Source organism: Carassius carassius, chromosome 7 (genome assembly GCF_963082965.1).
Source record: "Carassius carassius chromosome 7, fCarCar2.1, whole genome shotgun sequence".
Taxonomy (NCBI): Eukaryota; Metazoa; Chordata; class Actinopteri; order Cypriniformes; family Cyprinidae; genus Carassius; species Carassius carassius.
In genome coordinates, this window is record NC_081761.1 from 21,093,920 (window position 1) to 21,118,880 (window position 24,961).

At 37.5% G+C, this 24,961-nt stretch overlaps 1 protein-coding gene and 1 long non-coding RNA gene across 2 annotated transcripts in view; one reads left to right on the forward strand and one right to left on the reverse strand.

The window, feature by feature from the left end:
- Positions 1–1,337: 1,337 nt before the first annotated feature.
- On the reverse strand, positions 1,338–15,215 carry c7h3orf70 (chromosome 7 C3orf70 homolog). The gene is made up of 2 exons (XM_059554156.1): positions 14,704–15,215; positions 1,338–3,503 (listed from the first exon to the last, which is right to left on the reverse strand). Exons 1-2 carry the CDS (start codon positions 14,876–14,878, stop codon positions 2,866–2,868), a joined length of 813 nt encoding a protein of 270 aa, XP_059410139.1. The 5' UTR covers positions 14,879–15,215; the 3' UTR covers positions 1,338–2,865.
- Positions 15,216–18,160: 2,945 nt separating this feature from the next.
- Positions 18,161–24,961, forward strand: part of LOC132143085 (uncharacterized) — a 28,470-nt gene continuing 21,669 nt past the window's right edge. The window contains exons 1-2 of the long non-coding RNA XR_009434186.1: positions 18,161–18,666; positions 18,895–19,050. This is a non-coding gene — a long non-coding RNA (uncharacterized LOC132143085). The remainder of the gene's footprint in view (positions 18,667–18,894; positions 19,051–24,961) is intronic.

Genomic DNA, 24,961 nt, shown 5'->3' on the forward strand with positions numbered 1-24,961 from the left:
AAATGCAGTTATTAGAAGCATTAATATAGGTTGTACTGGATGCGTTTTAATTAGCTTTAAGAGAGATGCAAGTGTGCTCATCAACATGGGGACGTTTTGTGGTCTGTGATTTTATAGGTTCAGGCTTGTATTCCATGGAGCCTCTTCTTGTTAGCACTCATCTGTTTTCCAAGAAGGCATAAAGGCTCGCTGCTTCGATGGCTTCAAATGGATTTCCCTGCTAACTGCTCCTCTATGATTCCAAAATATCCTCTCTTCTGATAATGAAGGGGTTAAAATGAACTGGAAGTTCTCTAGGATTATCTAGGATTAAAAAGTCAATGCAGTTAGCCTTGACGCTGAAGACACATACAATAATATTTCTGTGAAATTATATTAACACCTTTGCTTAACGCTTACATTTGGAATCAGCCAAGACGCACAAGCATATTTTCAGAATGAAAGACAGAAACATTTCTTATTTTCTAAATTTCTTTATAAGAAAAAATAAGAGGTAAGTTAACAATAGTTGTTAAAAGAAAGAAAAAAGGATACATTTTAATATTTGATAAACATTTGTATGTCTACAGCATATATTTTTATCTATCAGTCCCTGATATGAAAACTGCAGAGACGGATAGTTATATTCATTCATTCAGTAACAAGGAGAGATTCACACCTGCATCATCTATGGATCATGGTCCTTCCGTGATCAGAGGAACTCTTAAATGAATATTTTTGTTCAGGCAGTGAAGTTACATATGTGCTTATATATTACATGAGTTTGGCAGACAGCAAGCTAGTATAATATCTTTGAGCCAATACTTGAAATAAACGAGGTTGGATCATTAAAAGGGTTCACTTGGTTTTCATCCAGTCAGTACATCCTTGGCAGTCTTGTAGTCTCCTAATTAGCAAATTTATTATCATAACTTTCAATTTTTTTGGTTAAGTAATCCGTTTAAAAATGGAGAGCAAGACATTTATGTGTAAATTCCCTGTGTGGCTTTGATATTTCATTTAGGACTGTGTTCCACCTCAGCAGTGATAGCAATGGTTTTATGCGCTTGAACCAAGGCAAAGAAACATTTCTTGACATGCTGGTATTGTTTTTTACATTTTGGGCCAGTCTATAACTGTGCTTGGGTATTTGGTAACATAGTTCTGGTCTTAATATTAAATAAAAAATTACATTTATGCATTTAGCAGATGCTTTTATCCAAAGCGACTTACAGTGCATTCAGGCTATCAATTTTAACCTATCATGTGTTCCCAGGGAATCAAACCCCCAACCTTGCGCTTGATAGCGCAATGCTCTACCAACTGAGCTACAGGAACACTACTATAATCATATAATAAGATAAGTGAGAATGCAATGAAAAAATTAGACCCAGAGATGCTCTGGCCAGTTTGAATGGGCCAAATGTTCTTAAACCCTTAGAAAACCTAAAACTCTTGCAGCCAGTTAAGATCTCAAAGATCTAAAAGTGACACTAAGAGGCCCTTAACACAGGATGTGTTCTTGCGTTCATACAGCTGGACAGAGGCGGCAGAAATTACATGAAAGCTGGTTTGTAGTATTCCTGTAGCTCAGGCAACGTAAAGGTTATGGGTTTGATAACATTTTTACCTGATACCAAGTATACCTTGAATCCAGTGTAAGTTGTTTTGCAAAAAACATCTTCCAAATTCCATTTACAATACATACAAATAACAATGGTCATATTCTTTTACAGAAGAGAGTCATTCAGGTTTGTGATAACACGATAGTGAGTAAATTATGACAGAATTGTAATGCTTGGGTGAACTCTTAAAATTGCAGATGTGAGAAAAACATCAAGTAGCATCAATATCAATAGCATCTGTCCAGCACAATTATGTTGACCAACAATTAAAAAACAGGACACAAAAATGCATAGTGCATGAATGGACCCTAAGCAATCTTCTGGCTTTGTCAATTTTCCACAACATACTTTTAAAGTGGCTTGACAAAATGGAACACAGATCATAATGGGATTCTTGGGGGATGAACAATGCAATTTTATTCCTTATCACTCTTGTTCAGAATTTATTTTAAATCTAACTGATTGTCAAAAGTTGTTTTCCACTCCTAAAGAAGACATAATCTTTAAGGACTGTGATGATTGGCCCCACAGTCTGGTGCCAGACAAGAAATGTCTGGTAATGTACCCTTGGCTGTGCCTCTAGGGAATCTCAGGGTTTGAGAGAGTTTGAAAAAAGGGGCATTCCCTCAAGCACGAGCCTCAATCTCTATTAATCGCTAAATTTCATTACCGTCCTCTGAACTCATACATGATTTAGCCACTGTTCTGATTGATTCTGCTAACACGACTATCTCTCTCCCTCACTCTTTCTCCTTTTATCTTTGTAGCACGCTCCATCTTCCTAACACACACAGACCTGGTCTTAGTCTAGATCTCTCCATATTGCATCAGCCATCCCCTCTTCCATTTCTATGCATTGGACAGATTGTTTCTGAGCTCTCTAAGGAGAGACATAGCCTCATATTTTTGAGTTTAACTTTCCTACATCTGTTCATCCATGAAATATTCTATCATGTATTGAGTCCCATTTGGTCAAAGTTCTCACGATATGTGTTTTTCAGCACACTTACTTGCGTGTAACCTACATTAGCCTCACCATGCGTAAGGGACTATAGGGAAAATGAGAGTTGTAGTAAGTACAGGAGAGAGTTTCCATGACTCATCCCTCAAGGGCTCCTCTGGGACAACCTCGGATGGCACTGCCATAACAGGGAGCGTGTGCTTGTACTGGCTCATTGATCTCATGCACCTGCATTTGGTCAGTGTAGGGAAGTGTTTCAGAGACTGAGGAATTCCAGCTGTGTATTAATCAACAGGCATGTCAAACTGTAGTCTCGATCTTCTCAATGATCTCAACCACTGATTTGGACGGTGACAGTAAAGAGCACTCATCCTGGTCCCAGTGGCTACCGGGACTGGAGTCCCCATCTGTACTCAACTCATCATCCTCTTCTTCCTCGTCGTCGTCATCCATGCAGGAATCCTCATCGCATGATTCCATGTAGTGCAGACCCAATGCATTGATTCCAGAGTCTTCTGAGCTGGAGGGAGACGAGCAGTGGTCCATTTTAGGGCCTGAGATCTTCTCGTTTGGTTGGCCGTGTTTAATAGTTGGGCCCGCTTGCTTTGTGTGCTTGTTGGTACATTGGGGTGTAGGTTGAGGTGCCGGCATTTGGGGTTGGTGTGTAGGATTTGGTGTAGGGGGAGGTGGCCTTTGCACATAACACATCTTACCGTTGATACGTTTGACCATGTAATCATCCACAAAGAGCTCAGAGATGATACAGAGCTTGGGCGATTCTGGGCAGGGTGGAGTCTGGAATTTGGGGGCCATCCTGAGAAAGCGCTCAGCCAGGGAGATGGACAGGTTCATGGTGTGGGTGTGACCTGAGGGGTCAACTGGAACCGGCGTGCTGGGAAGTTGGCATACGCTGGTCATGGGTTGGTAGACATATTTACCTGGAAAAAGAAAACAGCAGAATTAACTTTTTTTTTCATTCAATAAAATTAATAATAATACGTATTGAATACAATAGGTGCCCCAAAACAACTCTTTCTGTGCAGCAGGAGACACTTATATCATCAAATTAATTTGAGAAAACTTACTAAAGAATAGATGAGGTTGAGCAAAAATAAGTATATTCTTGCTGAAAACTTAAATTCGAATCTCATTGGAGAGTTTACTTAGTCTTGAGCTGCTATTGATTTGTCTGCTGAGCTAGTGATAGCTGTGATAGATGCGGTTATAAGTTGCTAGATACTTGCACAGTTCAAACCAAGTTACTAATCTGAAAGTGTTACTCTTTCACAGAGTACAGAATTGATTCTTTCACAACCAGCAATCTCACACAGAGGCATATTCTCAACTTTAGAGGTCATACATCATGTACTGTAGATACATAAGATATAAGATACTGTATAAGAGAATACAGTTCTGTAAAATATATATATTTAAATGCAATGTAAATTATTTTTTGTAGCACTTTTTTTCACACTTTTTTCAGTTTTATGTAATTTAGATAAGCAGTGAAGCTAATTAAAAAAATAATGTATTCCAAAAGCAGGAAATACAAATAAAAGACCATAAAACTATTTTTTTAAGAACAAGTTTTTAATCTTCATTATAATACCAGGAAAAGTGTATCACCATGATATATTTTCAAATCTGCGTTTCCCAAAAAATATCAGAGATCAAAATGTACAGTATGTTTCGGAAATAAAAAACATGCTTTAAACATTTTTTTAGATACTATTGTGTTTTTTTTATTATATTTTTAATATTTTCTGTTTTAATTTTTGTTTAGGTTTTGGTAATGTCATAGTGTGTTTTTGTAATTTATGTACTTTTTGAGTTAATTAATTGCATTTTAATTCAGGTTCTATAAAACAAATACAAGCATTATTTCTTTGACCCACAAAACACAAATTATTTAGAAAGGGAGCACCTGAGGCATTTAATTATGAGACACAAGAATAAGCACATATATTCAATATTTTATAAAAATTCCTTCATCTGACTCTATAGTTTTTGGAACATTTTTTTGTGTGGTCAATCTTAAAAGTCTCACTGAAAAAAAGTTCACAGGTGTATCTTATCTAAAAGTAATTCCACTGCATTTCCCCCATGAAGTGAATAGAGTTTGAGTGTGACTGCTATAGTATCTCAAAGGATTCTTCGCTCTGAAACATCCTAAGTCCCAGACAAAGAACCATTTCCATCTGATCCGAATCTCTATTCATATAGAGATGACAAAAAGAAGTCAGATATCACAGGTATCTGGTCCAAAACAACATTTTCTGTAGCATCACACACTTTTATCTTCTCTTTCCAGCTTTTTTTCCACCTTGTAGATTTGTTTATCTCAATCCCTGAAAAAACAACTTGATTTTCCAACTTCATTGATAAATGGCATTCAACTGTGGCAGTTACTGGAATAAAATTCTGAACATTGACATCACTTGCAGTTTCTGCTTCTCCTAACAGAAAAACACATCTCTTTCTGACTTTCTGTCGCTTTTTCATCACACCCATCTTTTAATGTCATTGGAAGGCAATAAGAATCTTGAGATTAAATAAACACACACACACAAAAAAAAAAACTAATTGTGTTTGCCCTTGGCTATGCAGCTTCTTTCAAATCTCTCAATCCTGGCTCTGCATTAGATGAAGACGGCTTACAGTGTATGCAGTATATACAATTTGTAAACTAAGGGAACAAAACCTGGGAGAGGTTGTATAGTATATAAAATTGTTGGAGCAGATAGCCTTGTGGGCAATGTTTTATTTGAGCATTTGAATGGGAAATAGGACAGAGACGAAAAAAAATCCTTGAATGAAAAAAGGAACTTGAATGAATATGAATTATATGAACAGACATGACACACATTTGATTCAAAGCTTTTGACACAGGGGATCAATTTACAGTAAAAAGGCTACCTACTATATGCCCAGATTTGTCATGTTAGCTGTGGTAGAATGCATGTTAATCTGCTTTTGATGGAAAAAGAAGACAGAGCAGACCTACTTAACTGATATTTCAACTTAAAAGAAAGAAAAAAAGGAAAGGCTTGCCCCAGTTAACAAGTCTTAAGAAGAAAAGCCAATACCTCTAATCTTATTCAGTAGCCATTTATAATTTTTGTGACTACCACTTTGACCTTTTCTACTGCCAAGCTAAAGAATTTGAAAGAAGGATGAATATACATAACAATTGCCTCAACCTCACTATAGATCTGAAATAACAAGTGTTTGCACTCATGTGTGAAACGTGAAATGATAGATGACTTGAGCCTTGTACAGAAACTCTAAGCCATGAAAAAAAACTATCCTTCATAATAATCACATCAACCAGAATTATTCTGCCACTATTATTGTATCTGTCATGTCTGTCTTTTTAGATTAAGCTTCCAAAAAGGAAAGACTTTCTTAGGAACAAGGGAGCAAAAACATTCAACTGCCCTTAAGGAGTGTGTTTATATCCGTCACCATCCTCCAGACTGATCTGATCTGATGTAGATGTGTGGAATGCTAATTAACAGAAGAGACTCAACATGTTAATTTCTGTTTAATCATTTATAAAGAAATTGTGCTGCTGACCTTAATGTTTCCATGAGTTCCTATGCGGAAATGTAATTCCGACATTTTTTGCACAATATCAAGAGTGATATGTTACCTATAAGGCCATATATAATTTTCACACAATGTACATATATTATCTGGCTAAGTTTATAACATAAATAAGCTCTCCATAGTAAAATATGTACATACTGTATAGTAATAATATCTTTATTATGATTTTTATACGGTATTAAATGTAGCAATATCATTTCAACTATACATATATGCAACTTTATTAAAACACCACATATACAAAACAATCTGTTTATGTATTTTTATGTTTATATATGTTTTTGTAATAAATGATTTAAATAGATGTCTATCTTTTAATTATATAACATCATCATGTATTGACAGATCATGTATTTGAACATAAAATGTATTACATAAACATAAACATGCGTACGGTATTTATATGTGCAATACATATGAATTTCTAATATGTTTTTACTTCATATGACAATGTATAAAAATTACATTTGTGTATGGGTTAATTATTTTTCATTTATCAACTTTATTAAAGAACACAGCAAAATTGTGCAGATTTCTTCAGTTGGAAATTTGCTAATGAATTATTATTATTATTATTATATTTCTTGTGATTTACAGTATCATGAGGTTGAATTATTTTAGGGATGTTTTTTAAAAGTAAATAATGTGTCAAGCAAACTGTTTGACATAATCTTAACAGGCCTCCGGTGAGTTTTCACAAGAAAATCTTTGCAGTAGACTATCCTGCTAAATCAGCTCAGTAATTGGGTCATTCTACACATGACAGATATTAATGTACCACTAAAGCCTGATTCAGTCATATAATACAGAACATTATAGGCCCATTACAAATCATTGACCATGTGTACATGGATGGGTTAGCAGTCTGTGCTAAGTGCTAGGAGGGGAGCACTGTATATAACTGAAAACTTACCCACACAGCATTTACACCAATACAGAAAACTTCAGAGCTGCTCTATCCGGTCTCATGTTTCATTTAAACTTGATGAAATGATGAAAGCTAATGAAACTGGAAACGACTTCCAGACATGTGGGACATATAAATTAGTGGAATTTGAGTGATCAAGCAAGTTTTGCAATAAGTATTGAGTTTTATCCGTGAAGAATCACAAAAGGTCCATATGAGGACATTTGAACCCTCTTCTGACTGGGTACCACAGAATGTGTCTGTCTACAGATAAGACCTAATCCTGTGATTGTTGGTCTTATTTTTAGGCTTTAAGTTCTTGTGCTCAGACAAATATTGTGCAAACAAAGCCTGATCATGGTTTACAGGCGGATGTGAGCAGGAATTTCCATATCCTGTTTTACAGACATGCAATCTAAGCTCTCAGATACGAGAGCTTGAGACTCTAAAATTTAATCATGGCACAATTTTGACTTGACATTTACAATACTTAAGTTTTGTATGGTCTTAATCATAATTACTTGTGACTATGGCCTGGCTCTAAACAAAATGATATAATGCAAACCATCGACCTCTAAACACTGTACTTGTTGAGAATTGGGAAGCAAACCAATGACTTGGACTTTTGTCTGTCTGCTTTATATTTATATTTGGTCCTGTTGGTTTATGCTAGTTTTGTGCTGGTCATGTTGGTGATATTTTTTTATGTTTTACCAAGAAAGTCTTTTTAAGGTAGTTAAAAACTTTTTCCCAGTTTTCCTCTGACTCCAAACCAGCCAGCCAATCATTGAACAGAAAATTTAAGATTGTATAAGATTTGATGAATGAAATAATAGTTATTAAATAAAGTCTTCATTTTTTTCATTTGCGACTATTATTTTAAATGTTCTGGTAAGAGCTCTACTTTCTCTCTATAGAGTATTTAAATGGTAAGTGCTGGCAGTTTGGAGGAGTTCATTTAGCTGGTACAACTTGGATTTGCCTGATACAACTTGACATTTGCATCTGTTTTGATGCGCTCTCAAGAACCTTGGTGAAAGCAGTAGTGAGGGTGGCTGCCACTCAGATTGTGTGAGATGTTCGTCTTGGTAAAAGGTTGAGAGCAAACCCTGATTAGAAGAGTGAAGTCACAGATGAGAGGAGCTGAGAGGAGCTACACTCCTACAATCTCTCTGTCCTGCTCGTCTGTAATTACACATCGGACTGGTCTCAGAGAAGTGTGAAGGTGGGTTTGGGTGAAGACTGATGATGAAGGCCTTGAAAATCCCTTTGTGTGAATCATCCATCAGGATTAGACAGGCATTGCTATGTTCACGATTAGGTCTCGGTTCATCTCAGGTAGAACATTCACTCTCTGTCTGTCTGTCTCTCTCCCTCTCAGTTTCTGTGTATGTGTGTCTAATAGGTTTACTTGCCAGTCCAGACTGGCTTCAAGAACAGACCAAGCATCATCTCACTCTGTGCTTATATGATGCCTCACTGAACACCAATTACAGGTGTAATATGTGTAACATGAGATAATTCCATGGCTCTTATTAATATTAACGCAATGAGTATGAGGAATTTATGCCAAATGATTTTTTTTTTAATATATTTAATATTACTTTTCAATGAATGCAGTATTTCATGTTAAAATAGAGTCAATGCCTTTAATATCCCATTTTGAAGCCTGATTAGTGCCATGTGGTGGGAGTAAAATAAGTACAAAAATCAATTCCATGGTTTAGCTCATATAAATTTTCAAATTGTTCTTAGACATACATTCTTATTTGTATTAAGTTGTAGGTTTGGATATATATTTATACATTCTCAAAGACAGCTTTTTGTAAAGGTTTAGATTTTTTATTTATTTATTTGGTTTGAAATGTTGATTTGAAGTGTCAATTTTTTTATTTTAATTACTACAGTCAAACCTGAACACAGAGAAAGCAATTTGTTACACAAAACATTAACATTTTATAAAAATGCAAAAAAATGTTTATCAGAGCTTAATCCTTCTGGGATTAATCTGATTTCAACCTCTTATTTCAGTTCTCTGACACGTTTTAACTATATGGTTATAGACATGCCAATTCATCTATGTATAATTGTGTATTTCTGTGTGTGTTGGAGTGTGTCTGTTTTGCACTCTTTATGTTTTAGAGTGTAACCCCTTCCTTTTACTACATTGTAGCTGAATTATTGCTATTATTTTACATATTCCTGTATTACAGTCACACCAGTTTATAGGTGTGTGTGTGTGTGTGTGTGTGTGTGTGTGTGTGTGTGTGTGTGTGTGTGTGTGTGTGTGTGTGTGTGTGTGTGAGTGGATGTGTTGGTTTTGCACTTTTGATGTTTTAGATTTTCACCTTGTCGTTGCTGTGTACTTTTTGTGTACTTCTGCATTGTGTCAGATTTATAGATTGTACACACACAAAATCTCAGAATTGTTGTGTTTTTGTTGATTTCCCATTAATTTCCTATGATCATTCATGTTTGACCAAAGACCAAATGTTTTTTGTTTGTTTGTTTTACAACCACTTAGTCTGCTAGAATCATTTCCTCAATGTTTTTGTGTGTTCACATTCCAAATGCCATAAAAGTCATCAAGTTTCGTACCATTCTGATTTTCAAAACAGCAATTTCTTTCAGTCAAAAGTGACCGAAGAGCACCATTCAAGCAAGATTATGTTTGTTTAGAATTTGTTAGATTTAGACTCCTGACCATCATCACAATTATTATTCTTGTTTTTTTTAAATCCCATTGGTTACCTCTAGTACAGGGTGATGGCTCTGGGGCTCCTAGTGATCATCCTATACTGTACAGTACATACTATGGGGGCTGGGGCCCTTGGTGATCTGTGAACACTTCATAGGCTGAAGGCCTTGGGGCCCCTTGAATCACCTTCAGTGTAAGTACTGAGGGCCCTGGAACCTCTTTTGAACATGTAAATGCTGAGGGACCTGGTGCCCTAACACTGTATGTGCTGATGGGCCTGGGGCCCCTAGTAATCTTACACTGTATATGCTGAGAGGACTGAAGCCCATTCTGGTCAGCCTAAACTGGAAGTGCTCAGGGTGTCTGGGGCCCCTACTGGTAAGCTTGTATGTTCTGGTACACTGTATGTTCTGGAGCCTGGGGCCCATAGTAATCAACTTACATTGAAGGCTCTAATGGCCATGTGACCTCTAGTGATAATTTTCACTTTAAGCACTGTGTTTCTTTACTCTGTATCAGCTGAGGGGCCTGGAGCCCCTTCTGGTCAGCCTAAACTGTACACTGAAGGTGCTTAGGGTTTTATGAAGTCAGCTCACATCATTTAGCATCTGAGACTTTTGTAAGCCCCCTGACAGTCTACAAGGTGCAATGACCCCACTAGCAAATTTCGAAATCCAGAATTGTCCATATGAATCACACCTGAACCCATCCATTGGAGAAGGATGACATATTATTACTGACACTAAAAGGCTAACTCAAAGTGCTGATGTGCTATGGCCTCCTCCACAACCGACTGGTAGAAATTTAGCACTCTCACTTCCTTTTTCATCAGATCTTGCCAAGTACAGAATTACATTACACTACCCAGAACACCAATACACTAGGGCCTCTGGACTAAAGCATATCATTATGTTTCTTCATTTTAGAAGGATGTCATTCGTATTAAATCTCATAGACATCTGGTGTCTGCAAAACAACAATTTTAACAATCGGACATACATTTTCAAGTACTAAAAATCTAACTGCACACAGCAGATTTAGTGAAATCTTAAAACGTCCTCCATGTTTTGAAATCCCCAAATGGCATATCTTCCTGCTAATCTTTAGGGAGGTAAACAAGACCAATGCCTGCTGTGTTTACATGCACCCAAACAGCAAAGGCAAATAAAAGACAGAAAAAGAGGAATACGAGAGTAGAAAACATCAGAAATCCCCATTGTCTGCAGAGAACTCCTCTCAAAAGACTTATCTCAAAGGACAAAACCAATCTGTATTCAGTTATTCACTCCTGCAAGTATGTATAAATACATTTATAACTGCCTCTGGGCTTTATACTGTACAGTGACTTCTTGTCTCTGTGTGAGACTAACAATGGTATTGTACCGTATCTTGTGATCAGGTTCTTGTGTGTGTCTACAGCATTAAACACATTTCTCCTGAACTTTGCTATTTTATACATAGCCATGTAATAAGCAGGAAATTGTACAGTCAGATGGATTTATTTGCCTAGGGTTTATTTTGAAATAATGATCCACTAATTGTACTGTATTCCTAATTTATGCAGTGCCCAAAACAAGCCTGACAGCACGTAAATAATGACTGAATTTAGCAAAAGCAACAATACCTTTTTTTCTAGTGTCTCCCTATGTCTTCTAATTATCATTAAACTAACCTAGTCAAGGAATTTTTTTTTAGCACCTGACAGAGTTTCCGTGTAATGCTGGTATTATCTTTGTCGGGTCCTGAAAGAAGACATAACTCATGCAATTCAACTCACAAGTAGGCCAAATGTCAGTCAAGCTCCCAGGAGAAACATTGTCGTTCCATTTTAAACTGCACTGGTTCTGCCTGAGAGCCTGTGCTGCATCGCGCCAAGTATCAAATTAATATTTAGCATGTTTACATAATAAAATATCATAGTGTTACAAACATAAACATCCTCCCCTTAATGAGAACAGATAACAGCTTCATTATTGTGACAGATGAACTTTACAGTTTACAGTATGTTGTTGTTTGGGTGTGTCTGGGTAGAAATAGCATTGTTACTAATGTAATAATTAATTCCTGTAATAGTCCCACCCTACAGTATGGGATGTTGAATTGCAATCTGAATAAGAATGAAAGCAATAGGACATGAAAAATAAATGATAACATCATTCATTTATACTTTTGCATATTTATGTCCTGATATACTGTTTAAAACATTTTTCTCAACTGATGCATTTTTCTAAACAAAATGTTTTAATTTTGCTATACAGTATATAAAATGTCCTGAAAGCATTGATTTACGGTTGTTTTATTGTTTTTATAAAAATATAAGTTATGTAGTTAGCATGTGTAATTCAGTGAAAAATAAAATATATTATTAAATACATTATTAAAAACGTCACTTTCTGCCATCTTTCCAGCATGTTCATCAATTCAAATTCAGGAAGTGAATTGGAATTTAACTGGTATTCTCAATTTAATTTCAAATGGTGGGTGAGTTTGATGTTGTACTTTGTCATTTTATATTGAGTGAGGTTAAAAGCTTCAAGACTTGACCGCTATCATTTTTATTTTTTTATTTTTTTCTGAAAGGGAAAGGTTGAACTTTAAAAAAAGCTGAGACCTTCAAGCTAGGAATAAATTGTGCTGACCTTTTAAAGCTGTGATAAGAAAGCACAACTTAGCAAAAAGGCCAGACTAGCGCTGGACCTCTGACAGGGAACTTTCTGTCATATCCTGATTAATTTCTTTTTCAACTTGTCAGTCAGAAAAAGTAGCAAAACTGTTGAATTTTTGCCATTTGCCCAGAAGAATCTTAAATCTCCACTGAGTATTTAAAAAGATCCCACAGATTTTTCTCTCTTTCTTTCAGAGACACGCATACACATTCGAAGATGATTATTTCACACAGAGGTCTCAGGAATCTAAGGAATCTGCTCCCTCCTGCACGCTCACATGACATTTGTTAGCCTCACAATGCCTGCCATTTTTATCAGAAACCCCTGATACCAGAAATGGCCTGATCTTATCATGGCCTTAAAGAGACTTCTTAGCACTCATCTTTATTCATCTGTTGACTTCCTCTATAATGCACATTCATTATGGACATGATAGGGTAATTCACTTCTGCTTGTACAATCAAGTTTCAGTTCAGTTGTAAAGTCCCTATGAGTCTGCTTTTGAGTTAGATACTGTACTGCAGTGGATCATTCTCAGAAATGTTGACCTTCCGACTGATTCACTTTTGCATCCAGCTTTGGTCTTATTAAAGCTTATGGCTTACTTTATGATGCTATTTCACAAATAAAGTAAGCCTTGTAACACTAGTGATAATATAATCACTGAAAATTCTCATAAAGGAAAGAGATGGCTTCAAGAATGTCTCAAAACACACATCATTAGACTAACATCAGTATGTTATACTAATATACGTTCGTTTTAAATAAAATGTTACTACTATAGATATTAAACTGATAGACCTTGCACTGCTTATAAAAACAAAATGAGCAATAAATAACTTAGTATCTGTAAATTTAATCAGTGTTATTCAGTTTTCCCAGATGAAGGCAACTAGGGTTTTTCAGGCACCTTCCAAATAATTTATAATCTGCAAAACACTGTAGTCAATCATTGCATATTATTTTACAGAATGTTAGGTTATATAAAAATGATTGGGTGATATAATTATAATGACTTCTTTATTTAGATTTTTTTTTTCATGGCTGAAAAATTGTGTTGGTCTTTTTTTTATTCTGCATATATTTTAAATCAGCTTTACAGAAATGCATAATGTTAATGTTTATAATACTCTACTACTCTACTATTATTTACTATACTGTAGTCAGCATTTAGCAGGTTTACATATGGAGACCATATAAACAATCAACCCGCTGAAATTCGCTATTAGGCTATCGCTCTATATATTCTTTATTTAAAGACCTAGGTTTAAAAAAAAGGCAAAAAAGAAACAGCTCCCTCCACTGGTGGTATAAGGCGCATCTGATCACCGTTATCTCTTAAAATGTGTATACAGTATATATATATATATATATATATATATATATATATATATATATATATATATATATATATATATTAGTCAATGTCAAAGTATTATGTATATTATATATAAAACATATTATATATATATATATATATATATATATATATATATATATATATATATATATATATATATATCAATACTTAGTCAATGTCAAAGTAATAGCATGCATAGACAAGAAACTAGATGTACATCACAACGTCATTTCTAAGATGCCTATGCAAAATGTATCAATTTGTTTACTATTTCATCAGTGACGCAAACGAAAGATTCCACATAAGATGTGATAAGACGATGCCATTACCGTCTAAAATGAGCAAACGTAGGCTATCTATCAGATTAAAGGCTATTAAAAGTCTTATTAACATGCTTTCGCATTTATGTTGCATTTTAAAGTACAGTAACATTTTAAGGTAAAACCAAATGCAGCATAACATAGCCTAGCCTACTAATGAACTTGTGTAAGATGTTAAAATCGTGGTTAAATAATTATAACAGTGGATTAGAAACATTTGGCGTTGTAGACGGCTGAAACTCTTATCTGACGTCAGAAGGGAAATGGGAACAAAAGAATTTCCCCAAGTCTGTGAAGGAACTCTTTGTTTTATTACAAACCAAAGGTGCCTTGAAAATCTTTTTAGTAAGCTTTTTAGGAAGTTTTGTATTTTACACATACATTTCCCTCACATACTGTAACCTTACACTGGCCAATGGTGAACGGTTAAGAGATAAAAGTGTTGACCCCTTAAACTCCTTTTTGTGGGTGATAGTTTTAAGTCTTGGGACATTTCGATACTGTTCATTCTGTGGAACTGATAGTATCCTTATCTATCCAAGTCTCACCGATGCTGGAGAAACAGTGCATGTACTTACAGTGGCACCAGCCCAGATGACAGCACCAGTGCAGCTTGAAACACTTCCCGTGGCTGTGTGTGGCGCAGATGGATAGTCCATCGCAGGGCAGAAAGTCCGGTCGCCCTGCGCAGCTCCTCGCTAGAGCCTGAGCTTCATCTAACTTCTCACTCTTCTGTCCGCCCGAAGCGGCCATCGCGGACGGATCACGCCGACAAAGCCCTCATCAGCACCGATCGCTCGGGGAAGATCAGATGCGCTCAGCCTCGGCTGTTTTCCACTCCGACAATATAAGAACAAAAGTGGAGATACGCCCAAGACTTCGCCTACCCAAGTTCCACTTCTAACCCTTATACAAAAACATATCGTTTACGCTCGATCTGCCTCTAAAACCGTTACTTTTGCATAAAAAATCGCCGTGCCAAATGTGTCCTATAAACAGCTTCAGATTGGCACCGGGACTGATCTTGATGCTTATTGCCGAAGACTTTTCCGTTTCGCTCCTGCTCCATCGATCCCCGCCTCTCTCTCTCTCTCTCTCTCTCTCTCTCTCTCTCTCTCTCTCTCTCTCTCTCTCTCTCTCTCTCTCTCTCTCTCTCGCTCTGTTACGAATGCCTGCTCGCATTTCCACGCATTGACTGTATAGGTTTGTCAAATAATAAGCTACCGTATCCTACCATTTAAAATAAACATTTTAGAGTTCCTCTGATTCTTTCAGTCTGCTGGGGAATTTGCAAAATAGAACCCATAATTTCCTGCAAGATCTTTAAACAGTAGTGGTTCCTCTAGTAACTCCATGAAAAGGAAAAGCTTTGAGATCTATATCCATCGTTTCTTAAAGTAACGCAATTTGATGCTTTAGGACACCATGAAAAGGGCTTTTGTCCATCAATGAAATATGTTCTAGTATGGTGAAGAATTATGTAATAGTCATCCGTGTTTTGTTCAGGTACTGCTTCATGAATACTGTGCACTCAGGCAAACTACTCATTTGTTTGATTAATTGCTATTGTTACTGTATAATACATGTGAAAGTTTTCATCATCAAACCCAGAGATGAAATGGTCTGTCAGGTAAAGTACTTTTTGTAAAGGCAGGTATTGAAGGTCTTCATTTTCCTTTTATCCAAAAAATTAAGCCCCTAGAATTTGTTCTTTCAAAATCTATAGGAAGAATTGCAGAATGGTTTCAGACATTGGCTGTGGAGATGAAAATATTTCAGCTTTCAAAGTTAACCTAAGAACAGTCATAGAGGGTATCCATCCTCAAAGTGTTCCGTTTTCAAAGCTTCTCTATTGTCAGCAGTTTTCTGGTGCGGCTCACCCAACATTTTCCTTCTTCAAAGCCACTGGTGACAGCACAGTGATGGACTTCACATTAGACCACCTCAAGGAAAAAATGCCTGTGTCTTTGTGAGTCTTTCAGTGGGTTAGTTGGTGTGGAACAGCAATGTCAAGGCCACATTATAGCACTGATAAAAACAAGTTGCTTGCAGTCTTTTATCAAAGGATGAAAGAAAAATTGGTATGAATGAAGAAATTCCGTTCATGCATGAACCATATAGAATATCATCAAAAGAGAGATTGTATTCACATGAATTCTTGAGAAAAAAGAGCCTTTGCTATTAGCACAGGAGTTCTTTTATCAAATTTACAATAACTTGACATTTAGCTGTGTCTGAGCATTCATGAAGAATGTACATGAAGAATGTAAACTGGATCCAACTGTCCTGAAAAAACAGCTATCATAAAAAGATAGCCATAATATACTGTTACAGTACACATATTACATTTCCACATATGCCATATGATGTAAAACAAAAAAAAGTATATATCAAACCTATTAAAAATTGGAAAGATTTCATATATTAACAAATACATAGTCCCTACAAATATGTGTTTTTTTATGTATGTGTAATACGTTTTTACACATGTCATGTACATGATATTATACAAGTACATTTAAAAGATAGATATGTATCTTCATCTACCCAGTGAGTGTACACATGAAAAGTATATATGGCCTCAGAGGTAACATATATGTAAATATATGTCATGTAATAAATTTCTATATAAATTATTCTGCCTTAGAGTAGAATGTTAACGTTTCCATCTAAGCTCCTAAAAGAGGTGCTTCCAGAAGCCATATATCCTCTTCTGACTATTATTAATTCATTATTGTCATTAGGATGTCCCCAACACCTTCAAACTGGCTGTTATCAAGCCTCTTATCAAAAAACCACAACTTGACCCAAAATAAGTAATTACAGACCAATCTTGAATCTCCCTTTTCTGTCCAAGATAATAGAAAAGGTAGTATCCTCACAATTATATTCCTTCTTAGAGAAAAATTATATCTGTGAGGATTTCCAGTCAGGATTTAGACTGTATCATAGTACTGAGACTGCTCTCCTTAGAGTTGGAAATTACATGCTCTTATCATCTAATCATGGTTATCTCTGTCTATTAGTGCTATTGGATCTTAGTACTGCGTTTGACACTATTAACCACAACATTCGTTTGCATAGACTAGAAAACTTTGTAGGCATTAATGGAAGTGTATTAGCATGGTTTAAATCTTACTTATATGACCGCCATCAGTTCATAGCAGTGAATGAAGACGTATCATATCGATCACAGTATGGAGTACCTCAAGGCTCAGTACTAGGGCCATTACACTTCATGCTTTACATGTTACCCTTGGGAGATTTCATCAGGAAACGCGTTGTTAGCTTTCACTGTTATGCTGGTGATACTCTGCTCTATATTTCTTCACGGCCCGGCAAAACATACCAATTTGAAAAACTAGCGCAATGCATAGTCGATATAAAAAACTGGATGACGAGTAATTTCTTACTGCTAAATTCAGAAAAAACAGAGGTGTTAATTATAGGACCTAAAAACTCTGCATGTAATAACCTAGAACACTGTTTAAGACTTGATGGCTGCTCTGTCAATTCTTTGTCATCAGTTAGGAACCTAGGTGTGCTATTTGATAGCAATCTTTCCTTAAAAAGCCACATTTCTAGCATTTGTAAAACTTCATTTTTGCATTTGCAAACTGCATTTTTGCATTTGCAACTGCATGTGAAAATTCCTTCAAGGGTGTTGTCTGTAGGAATTTATTTTAAAAAGTATATTTATTCCAATAAATTGATTCCCTTTTATTTTTTAATTAATTTAAGTTTTACATAAGTAAAAAGTGTGAATGTTTTTGTAACTTATTATTACCTATCAAAAAATGATTTTACTGACCTTCACAATAAATTGCTTCTACAAAACTCTATTTAAGTGTTTATATCCCACGTAAAACGTCACGACCTGCCCACATGCTGCAGCAGAACAACAAGATCGTTGCCCGTTGTCACCTGTACCGGACTAGTTTCGGATTTCTGTGGAGTTTTTGAGGGTCTTACACAACGTGCAACCGATGTAAGTAACTATTTACATTGCATAAAGTTAGGTTTTAGCCAAAAGCGGATATCTTGGAGCGCCTGGCAGAGGCCATGTTTTGCTACACAGCATACCCAAATGATGCCCAGAGGTCTGCAGTAGCACAGGCACTAATAGAAAAGCATCCCTGTTTAAAGGAGCTTGGCTCTTTTAATGGAATTTATGGGTGGCAACAGAGCCTGAAATACAAATGTGGAAACTATCGTACCAAACGTAAAGCATTGGGAAGCCCTGGACTCCTGATAAACTCAATGAAACACAAGATGGGAGATGACAGAAAACCTGCCAAAAACATCAAGAAACCAAAGAGGGCAGAAGTAAATTACCTGCCTCAGCTCCCTTCTGGTGAAACAGACAGCAGCTTGAGAATGTGAGGCTTGACCTAATAGAAGCCAGCAAGAAAAGGGACGTCAAAAGCATAAATGACATGATGGCCAGGTAATATAGCTGGAGAAGAATGGAAGTGGTTGTCCAGTCCCCAGATGTGGCAAAATTTAAAGAAAGATGACCTGCCCTCTTTGAACCATTCCAGGTAAATGATTTATTACTGACATGCTGCTCACTCATTTTTTTTTTTAAAAGGCAAATAAAAGTGAACAAGGTTGTTTATGTGATGCTAGACGCACTTTTTGCTGAACACATACTGAAGACCCACCTAACATATTTTATGGAGTATTGGATTGCATAAAAATTAAAGGTTGCAAATTCTTTACACACCTTGAGTGTTCTAAATAACAGTCAAACAATTCATGTATTACAGATAAATTAAGAATTCCGAAGGTGTGCTGCAGTTCCACTAGAATCAGTGTTTATGTCCCAGCTGGACAAGTACACTCCAAAACTTCTTGACCTGTTTAATGCGAAGGGTGGAGCGGTGTGTCAACGCATCAAGAACTTGTTAATGGAACTAATACAGGTGAGGCAAAAGTGGTAAGAATGTAAAGTATTTATTGTAAAGTAAATATAAGCTCTGTTGTATAGGTTGTAGTACATACCCACACTGATAATCAGTGTTGGGGAGTAACTAGTTACATGTAACGGCGTTACGTAATTTAATTACAAAATTAATGTAACTGTAATTAGTTACAGTTACTAAGAAAAAATGAGTAATTAAATTACAGTTACTTATTAAATTTTTAACGATTACAAAGGGGATTACATTTGAATATTTACACACATCCACATACAGATTTAACTGATTTATTTCCCAAATTGCACTGACTATTATGAGACATACGCCCTAATAATTTCCGGGGTGCGGAAATACAGTCTGGTTCGTAGAATCCAGTCATAAAAACGGAATGCCTAACGCGGACGGAATATCCCACATTTTGGATGACTAAATCAAAAGTAGGTCAGTACACTTGAATCAAAACATGACATCGACTAGTGTCTGTGAATATTAAGCCCCAAAAATGCAATATATGACTCCTGCACGTTCTGCGTGTCTGTGGAAATCAGGCGCGGACTGGACACCGGGAGAACCGGGACAATTCACTGCAGTCAAGCCAGCCGCCAAGTAGAAAAGCACGGTCAATCTAGCCGCCACGTTATTTCTAGGGTTGCGTATAAACTGCGTATTACGGTAATACCGTCAGAGAACTGATCTGAATGCAGTGCTCTTCCAGCGAACGCTACTTTTTTTCCCTCAACACACAGTCCGTTACTGTCTGATGCTGAATACCAAAATAAAAACCCTCTAATACTCATATTACAAAATAAGAACAATAATATATGCTTACATTCGAAAAGCTATAAAAATAAAAGTTCTAGAATGCACAGACTGGTTCCACATCAGACAGGAAGTACAGTGTCAACTGCATGCTGCTACATCTACTTTCAAAAATCTATAAAAATAAAAGTTATAGATTGCACAGGCCACTATCACCTCAGATTGAGAGTACACCTTGCCACAATGTCAGCTGCATCGTTTCAGGACTGTCTGATGTGTAATTACAGAATAAGAGCCCCCCAAATATCATAAATGAGATGCTGCATCTCTACATTCAAAAATCTATAAAAATAAAAGTTATAGATTGCACAGGCCACTTTCACCTCAGATTGAGAGTACACCTTGCCACAATGTCAGCTGCATCTTTTCAGAACAGTCTAATGTGTAATTACAGAATAAGAGCCCCGCAAATATTATAAATAAGCTGCTGCATCTCTACATTCAAAAATCTATAAAAATAAGTTATAGATTGCACAGGCCACTTTAACCTCAGATTGAGAGTACACCTTGCCACAATGTCAGCTGCATCGTTTCAGGACTGTCTGACGTGTAATTACAGAATAAGAGCCCCCCCCCCCAATTATCATAAATGAGATGCTGCATCTCTACATTCAAAAATCTATAAAAATAAAAGTTATTGATTGCACAGGCCACTTTCACCTCAGATTGAGAGTACACCTTGCCACAATGTCAGCTGCATCGTTTCAGAAAAGTCTGATGTGTAATTACAAAATAGGAGCCTCCCAAATCTCAAAAATAAGCTGCTGCATCTCTACTTTCAAAAATGTATATTAAAAAAAGTTATAGATTGCACAGGCCACTTTCACCTCATATTGACAGTACACCTTGCCACAATCTCAGCTGCATCGTTTCAGGACAGTCTGATGTGGAATTACAAAATAAGAGCCTCCCAAATCTCATAAATAAGCTGCTGCATCTCTCCTTTTAAAAATGTATATTTAAAAAAGTTATAGATTGCACAGGCCACTTTAACCTCATATTGACAGTATACCTTGCCACAATCTCAGCTGCATCGTTTCGGGACAGTCTGATGTTGAATTACAAAATAAGAGCCTCCCAAATCTCATAAATAAGCTGCTGCATCTCTCCTTTTAAAAATGTATATTTAAAAAAGTTATAGATTGCACAGACCACTTTCACCTCAGATTGAGAGTACACCTTACCACAATGTCAGCTGCATCGTTTCAGGACTGTCTGATGTGTAATTACAGAATAAGAGCCCCCCAAATATCATAAAATCATGAAGTCAAGATCCAAGATGGCGCCGCACATGGCTGCTTCAGTGCTTGGCTCTCCAGTGTTTGTACTGTTTTTGTTCGTTTTTCCTGTTTTTTGTTTAACAAACACGATCAGTTTCACCAGGGATGAACTGCTGAACATTCGGCAGAACACACCACATGATATTTTTCCGGATTTCTATTATACAGACGTTTTACTGAACATTGTTATCGGAGGAGCAGCGGCGCTGATCAAGCGCTTCAAGACGCGCAGACGGGGAAAGCGAGCGGGAGCGCTCGTCAGACTCAGGAAGCGCGGATTTCGAACGCCGTTGCCTAGCATCCATCTCGCAAATCTCCGCTCTCTACCCAACAAAACGGACGAACTCCTTCTGCTCTCTCGGACAAATAAGGATTTCTCTCACTCTGCTGCTCTGTGTTTCACGGAAACCTGGCTGAATGACGCCATACCGGACAGCGCACTCCATCTGCCGGGCTTTCAGCTGTTTAGAGCGGATCGCGACGCAGAATCAACGGGGAAATCGCGCGGCGGCGGGACATGCTTTTACATCAATGAACGGTGGTGTACAGATGTAACTGTATTAAAGAAGATGTGCTGTCCTGATCTAGAAACGCAGTTTATCAACTGCAAGCCGTTCTATTCGCCGCGGGAGTTTCACTCGTTCATTCTGGTTAGTGTTTACATCCCTCCTCAAGCGCAAGTAAGTCTGGCTTTACAGAAACTCGCTGATCAGATCACAGACACAGAACAACAACACCCGGACTCTGTTTTAATCATTCTTGGGGACTTTAATAAAGCCAATCTCTCCCATGAACTGCCAAAATACAGACAGCATGTTACCTGTCCCACCAGAGACAGTAATATACTGGATCACTGTTACACCACAATAAAGGATGCATATCACTCTGTTCCACGAGCAGCTTTGGGACGTTCTGATCACTGTCTGGTTCATCTTATACCGACCTACAAGCAGAAACTTAAATCTGCTAAACCTGTAGTAAAGACTGTGAAGAGATGGACCAGCGAAACAGAGCAGGATTTACAATCTTGTTTTGACATCACAGACTGGAGCGTTTTTGAAGCTGCTACCACCGATCTGGACGAACTCACAGAGACCGTAACATCCTATATTAGTTTCTGTGAGGATATATGCATTCCTACCAGGACTTATTTAACATTCAACAATGATAAGCCATGGTTTACAGTAAAACTCAGACACCTTTGTCAGGCCAAAGAGGATGCCTACAGAAATGGGGACAGGGTCTTGTACAATCAGGCCAGGAACACACTGAACAAAGAGATTAGAGCGGCTAAAAAGACCTACGCTAAAAAGTTGGAAGACCAGTTTACTTCCAACGACTCTACTTCAGTTTGGAGAGGACTGAGAGCCATCACAAACTACAAGACACCATCCCCTTGCACTGAGGCTAATCAACGACTTGCTAACGACCTGAATGAGTTTTATAGTAGATTTGAAACCCCCAACACCCACTCTGACCATCTCCCTGCACAACCATTAACACCTCCTGCAATCCCCCTCTCCATACCTCCTGCAATTCAAATCTGTGAAGATGATGTGCGCCAGGTCTTCAAGAAAAACAAAAGAAGAAAAGCACCAGGCCCAGATGGCATAACACCAGCCTGTCTGAAAACCTGTGCTGACCAGCTGGCCCCCATCTTTTCACAGATCTTCAACAGATCTCTGGAGTTGTGTGAAGTGCCTTCCTGCTTCAAACGCTCAACCATAATCCCCATTCCAAAGAAACCCAAGATAACAGGACTTAACGACTACAGACCTGTGGCTCTAACGTCTGTCGTCATGAAGTCGTTTGAAAAACTGGTTCTGGCTTATCTGAAGGACATCACTGGACCCTTACTAGACCCCCTGCAGTTTGCGTACCGAGCAAACAGGTCCGTGGATGATGCAATCAACATGGCATTGCACTTCATCCTGCAACATCTGGACAAAACAGGGACTTATGTGAGGATCCTGTTTGTGGACTTTAGTTCGGCTTTCAACACCATCATCCCAACAACCCTCCAGACCAAACTGACCCAGCTCTCTGTTCCTAGCTCTATCTGTCAGTGGATCACCAGCTTTCTGACAGATAGGCAACAGTTAGTGAGACTGGGGAAATTCATGTCAAACAGCTGCTCCACCAACACTGGTGCCCCTCAGGGATGTGTTCTCTCCCCTCTGCTCTTCTCCCTGTACACCAACGACTGCACCTCTAAAGACCCCTCTGTCAAGCTCCTGAAGTTTGCAGACGACACTACAGTCATCGGCCTCATCCAGGACGGTGACGAGTCTGCTTACAGACAGGAGGTTGAGCAGCTGGCTGTCTGGTGCAGTCTTAACAACCTGGAGCTGAACACGCTCAAAACAGTGGAGATGACTGTGGACTTTAGGAGAAACCCCCCTGCACTTTCCCCACTCACCATCATGAACAGCACTGTGACTGCAGTGGAGTCATTCAGATTCCTGGGAACCACCATCTCTCAGGACCTGAAGTGGGACAATCACATTGGCTCCATTGTGAAAAAAGCCCAACAAAGGTTGTACTTCCTTCGCCAGCTGAGGAAGTTTAACCTGCCACAGGAGCTGCTGAAACAGTTCTACTCAGCCGTCATTGAGTCAGTCCTGTGTACTTCAATTACTGTCTGGTTTGGTTCAGCTACAAAATCAGATATCAGAAGACTACAGAGAACTGTTCGGACTGCTGAAAGGATTATTGGTGCTCCCCTGCCCACCCTCCAAGAACTGTACACATCCAGAGTGAGGAAAAGGACTCAGAAAATCACTCTGGATCCCTCACATCCAAGTCACCCCATCTTTGAACTTTTGCCATCTGGCCGGCGCCTCAGAGCCGCAAATACAAGAACAGCAAGGCACAAGAATAGTTTCTTCCCCCAGGCAATCTACCTCATGAACAGTTAAATGTTTCCCACTTAAACTTATGCAAAAATGTGCAATATCCTTATATTTATTTGTTACCCCTCCATCCTAGAACATTCCTGCATCTCACTCAATCCTATTCCATTATCATTTATAGCACAATTGTTTATACACTTATTTATTTGCCAATTTGTAAATCTCCTGTAAATTTTTTTTTTTTTTTTTTTTTTTTTCTTCTTTTTTTTTTTTTGTCTGTGTGTTGTTGTCTCTGTTTACTGGAAGCTTATGTCACTAAAACAAATTCCTTGTATGCGCAAGCATACTTGGCAATAAAGCTCTTTCTGATTCTGATTCTGATTCTGATAAATGAGATGCTGCATCTGTATTCAAAAATCAATAAAAATAAAAGTTATAGATTGCAGACGATTTTCACCTCAAATTGAGAGTACACCTTGCCACAATGTCAGCTGCATCGTTTCAGAACAGTCTGATGCGTAATTACAAAATAGGAGCCTCCCAAATCTAAAAAAAAAAGCTGCTGCATATCTACTTTCTAAAATGTATATTAAAAAAAGTTATAGATTGCACAGGCCACTTTCACCTCATATTGAGAGTACACCTTGCCACAATGTCAGCTGCATCGTTTCAGAACAGTCTGATGTGTAATTACAAAATAGGAGCCTCCCAAATCTAAAAAAAAAAAAAGCTGCTGCATCTCTACTTTAAAAAATATATATTAAAAAAAGTTATAGATTGCACAGGCCACTTTCACCTCAGATTGAGAGTACACCTTGCCACAATGTCAGCTGCTTTGTTTCAGGACAGTCTGATGTGTAATTACAAAATAAATGCCTCCCAAATCTCAAAAATAAGCTGCTGCATCTCTATATTCAAAAAATGTATATTAAAAAAAGTTATAGATTGCACAGACCACTTTCA